The sequence below is a fragment of the Condylura cristata genome, unplaced genomic scaffold, assembly GCF_000260355.1.
Source record: "Condylura cristata isolate star-nosed mole 26May11 unplaced genomic scaffold, ConCri1.0 scaffold00025, whole genome shotgun sequence".
In the NCBI taxonomy this organism is placed as follows: Eukaryota; Metazoa; Chordata; class Mammalia; order Eulipotyphla; family Talpidae; genus Condylura; species Condylura cristata.
Genome location: NW_004567126.1, coordinates 7,056,777 through 7,061,449, shown reverse-complemented (window position 1 = coordinate 7,061,449; position 4,673 = coordinate 7,056,777). Strand labels below are relative to the sequence as shown.

The 4,673-nt window shown below is 38.8% G+C and overlaps 1 protein-coding gene across 1 annotated transcript in view; it reads left to right on the top strand.

Moving 5' to 3' along the window:
* The window catches only part of GLB1L3 (galactosidase, beta 1-like 3), a 26,683-nt gene that overhangs the window by 4,914 nt on the left and 17,096 nt on the right, over window positions 1-4,673 (top strand). The window contains exon 3 of the mRNA XM_012729496.1: window positions 4,526-4,594. Within this exon, the coding sequence (XP_012584950.1) occupies window positions 4,526-4,594 (69 nt within the window). The remainder of the gene's footprint in view (window positions 1-4,525; window positions 4,595-4,673) is intronic.

The following is a 4,673-nucleotide window of genomic DNA, read 5'->3' as shown; positions in this document are numbered from 1 at the left end:
GTGAACAGGTAAAAGAAGAATAGTAATAAAAATGAACATTGAAGGACATGGCCGTATCATGTTGTGAAGATTAATGTGAAGATTAATGGCGTAAAGAAAATGAGAACTTGAAGCTCATCGTGTAGAGACAGGGATTTACAGTCAGATGACTTGGTCCTCAGCCCCAGCCCTGCCCCAGCCCTGCCCCAACCGTCACCACCTCCCCCCCAGGCCCATCGTCCTTGACTGCAAAGGAGCACAGAAGTAGCCACCTCTTAAGGTTGTGTTGATGTGAAAAGCGTCTGATAGATGATCTGACATGTTTACGTACTCAACAATGGTGGTCAAAGCAATACAGACACAGATTAGCCGATCAGAAGACTTTTTTTAAAATTAAAGATTTATTTATTTATGCAGACAGAACTGAAGTACAGGCCAGAGGTGCAGAGGGCGAGAGGATTCACCAGAGACAGAGTGGGGAGCAGAACAGGCAGATCCACTGAAATATACTGCTGAGGGGAGCAGCAGGTCGGTCAGGAGAGGTCTGCAGCACCATGTGGGTCAGCTCCCTGGCTGGGGATTGAACTCTTGCTGCAGTGGCTGCGATAGCTTCATGGTGCTATGCTTTAACCCACTGGGCCACCAGGGTGGGCCCCAGAAGACTTTAAACATAAAGGTGCATGCTCTGAAGCAGGGCTGCTTGGTACATGGAGATGAAGGCAGTGCATTTAGAACATGCTGACAGCTAAGGATTTTCATGAAATTGCTTAATCCTCCTGCGCAATGGATTATATAATTCCCATGGTATGGGAACAGAAAGGTTAACTAACTTGGAATGGGTGTCTTCTCAAGGAGGAAGTACCGTTACTATGAGGGCACCCTCAAAACAGAACAACGGTCTTGCTCGGTCATAGGTAGCCAACTAAAGACCCTGCCAGAGCAAAATCATACTTGAACTAGGAATAGTGGCATCTCCTTTATAACAGACCCATTTCAGGAAACAACCTGAAATGCAAAAAATCTGGGAGTCAGTTTAAATAGGATGAAGTGGGAGCCCAGAGAAGATATGTGAAGGGCTGCACTGTAGAGCTGCAGGTAGAAGAGTATGTGGTTACTGTTGGGAGCATGAGGCTGCTGAAGGCCAGAGGGAAGCTCAGGAAGTCTATGCTGAGTAGAATGATTACCCGGCACAGAGATGCCAATCTCAATACGTCTACCACTATGAAGTAAGACTGGCAGTGTTAGTTCTACAGTGAAAAATGTGTCTAGTATTTACACACATCTCTAAGAGCGATCCTACCTGGTGCGTGGCATTATCATTTGGGTCTGTTGGAGAGAAAACTCAGGCCACGAGAGGTTAAGACTCTTTCCTTGTATCACACAGTGAGAACAGGAAAATACCTTGAAGTGGTCAGGCCCACAGGGTGAGGCTGCCGAATAAATCAGTCACCCTTCAGATTTGTGGACTTTGCTTAGGGACTGAGTGCTAAATTCAAACACCACAACCCTTTGTGTAAAGCCTTGTTGTCATGTCAAACTGCCCTTTATAGCCTGTTTCTAACATATTATGATGCGGAATGTGTATTTATCTGTTTCGTAATGAGATGTTGGTCACTGTCAAGTAGAATGGTCCCGTCATTCTCATGGTCAGGTTTTGGTATCTTATTAGTTACAATCAGGGAAAAGTAAAGGCAGTTCGGAGAAGCTCAAACTTATGATCTAGAAAGGGAAACAATAGAAAATATTAACAGAGTGCTGTAGGGCATGTAAGGTAATGTTTATATCTGTAAGTATGTTAAGTCGGCTAATTCCCAAACATTTTAGTCCTCTTGCCTTTCTGGATTAATTCTACATTGGTTGTTATGACCATACTTTTATTGAATTTTTAATAAAGAGCCTCTGATGCCCTCACCTGCCTCACTTATCAGTCAGGCAGCAAGAATACAAATGCAAAAGGGTATGAGGAATCAGAAGCCTTTCCTCCTGACTGTCCTTCTACTGCCTTCTTGTGGCAAAGCTAAGCATCATATTCACTGTAAAGGAGAAAAATGCAGAGTTTGATGTTAAAGGGTGCACCTGAATTTGAGAGCCAGTAAACTGATAATGGACATATCTACTATGCAAGTCATTGAATCATAAATAATTATTGAGTTTTATTGAGAAAGTTCTGCATCTATTTAAGGGACTATATTTGCCCCCTGTCTTCCTTTAAAGCAGTAAATTACATTGATGATGTTTTGGATAGTAGATTGGTCTCAAGCTCTGGGATAAATTCTATTTGATCATGAGTCATGCACTTATGTGTCACACACACACACAGATTGCTAGACGTGACATGCCTGTGTTTTATTTTGGGTATATGTTTTTATGCTAAACAACTGAAATTGATTGCTTTTTATTTCCTTTAGAGTCTTGTTCAGTTTGACATCAATCTTAATTCACAAAGTGACTGTGTCTTTTTGTTCTATTCATTGAAAATATTTTTTTTATTACAAAGTTTATTTTTACATCATTTTGCACATTTTTTTCCATCTCGATTGTAATTCATTGAAAATATTTTACAAAAGAATTATCTGTATGTGAATGCTTCTTACTACTTACAAAATTCTATCTGTTGTGGTTGTGAGGTGAATTTTGGGACAAAAACTTTCTTGGATGATTACTGTTTAATTCATTTAAAAAATTCTTTTTGAGTATATCTGATCTTTATTTATAGATTTTTTCTTCTTTTGTATTAACTGCAACTTTAAAAGTTATCCTCTCTTTCTCAGAAGCCACGTAGCACATTGGGTTTTGAGGTTTTTCTTTTTTTCTTTTTTTTTTAACTCAATCTTGTCCTTTGCAAAGATAGTCTTATCTTTGAAATTTGAGTGTTTGCAAATAATTAGCTTATAAATTTATTAAACATCTTTTTGTAACTTCGTTTTCTATTTCACAATTTCTGAATTATGAGTAATCCCATTTTACTTTATTTGGTTTTCCTTCTCCTCCTTCTTGTTTGCTCAATTTGGATAATTAGCTCGTTTTCTTTGCAGGCTTCTTTTTTCTAAATCATTCAAGGATATGAGTGTACCTCTAAGTTCTACTTTAGCTATCTATCCCACACATTCCAATACACAGTGCTTTGAAAGTCATTTTCTTTCAAGCAACTCATACATTTCATTGTTTCTTCTTTGATCTCATAAACTATTGAGGCATATACCTTCTGTTTTATTTATCTTTCTGTTGTCTTAGTAAAATATAATTTTCTAACTTAATGACATCTGCCTTTGGATCATGGCCTATGGTCGATTTTTGGAATTTGCTGATATATATTATGTATTTTACATCTATTTCAGTGATTTTAAAGAATGTGTATGTTCCATTTGTTGGTTATTGGGTTTCCTATATATTTATTAGATCCAGCCTTTTAATTGTCTTGTTCAAATCTACAGTCTTACTTTTGTCATTTTTTTGCTTTAACTTTGTTTTTTTTTTTAAGAAGTATTTTAAAATATTTTTACTGTGACTCTGGACTCTCCTACTTCCTCTCTAGTTCAGTGTGCTTCCCCTTGAAATCATGTTTCAAACAGCACACAGAAGGTCATGATTATTATACCTTAATGAGGGGTCATTCATTTTATTATTATTTGATGCCTTTCCACATAAGCCTGAGTTTTTTTGCCTTCATATTTATTTGCCTATTAATTTAAGCATGTTAGAGAATTTTGTCTCATTTATATCTGTTTCAACATTTTCTTCACAATATCTGTAATTTTCCTTACAGTATTATCTAGCAAAATATTTATTCTATTTTCTCAGTGTATAGCTCTAAACCTTATGATGCATATTTAAGGTGTCTAGCAAACCAAATTTTAATTCTTCCTCAACCAAAAATCTTGAAATAGAGTCAGTTCTGCCAGAATGCAATATATGAGGTCTTAAAGATTCCTCCACTGTGCACAATTGGGCTTATGAGAAAATGAGGTTGAAGCACAACACTCAGGAACTTTGCTGGTGACACACTGAAAAGGGAGCCACCCAACTAAAAACATCGCCTAATAAAATTTTACACAGAGGTCTCCTCCATAAGGTCCTGTAGAGTGAGCCTTACGGGGGTGAGACCTCTGGCAGGAATCCTTTCTCTAAGGTCTAAAGGTGGTACCTTCCTTTTCTCCCCCTCCATTGTCCTCACTGAAACTCTCACCATAGACGTATTTCCTTTCATTCTTAGCAATTGGTTGAGTATGCATACATGCTTGTGTCGTAGTCCTTTTCCTTCTGTTGTTTATGGACAATACAGAGACTGAGCAGTGAGTGGGGTAACTTATGTATTAATCCAAGGATCTGGGGTCACAGGATCATCTGATAGCTTGTTCCACAGTGAGTAATAGAAAAAAGAACCATTGAAGACAATCACGGTTCATGTAAAGCAGTTGTAATTGCCATGGGAAACTTCAACTTATTCCAACATAGAATCATCCAGATTTTGGCCTGGGCTTGGGCTGACCTAGCAACCTGGAGAAAAACAATAATGTGGATTATCCATCTTTCTTTTCTACCCCAGCTATGTCCCCTGGAACCTCCACGAGCCAGAAAAAGGAAAATTTGACTTCTCTGGGAACCTGGACCTGGAGTACGTGCTGTGCTGCTTCTGCCACTCACCTGGGGCCGGGAGAAGGGCCGCGGCTCCTGGGCTGGGGCAGGAATCATGG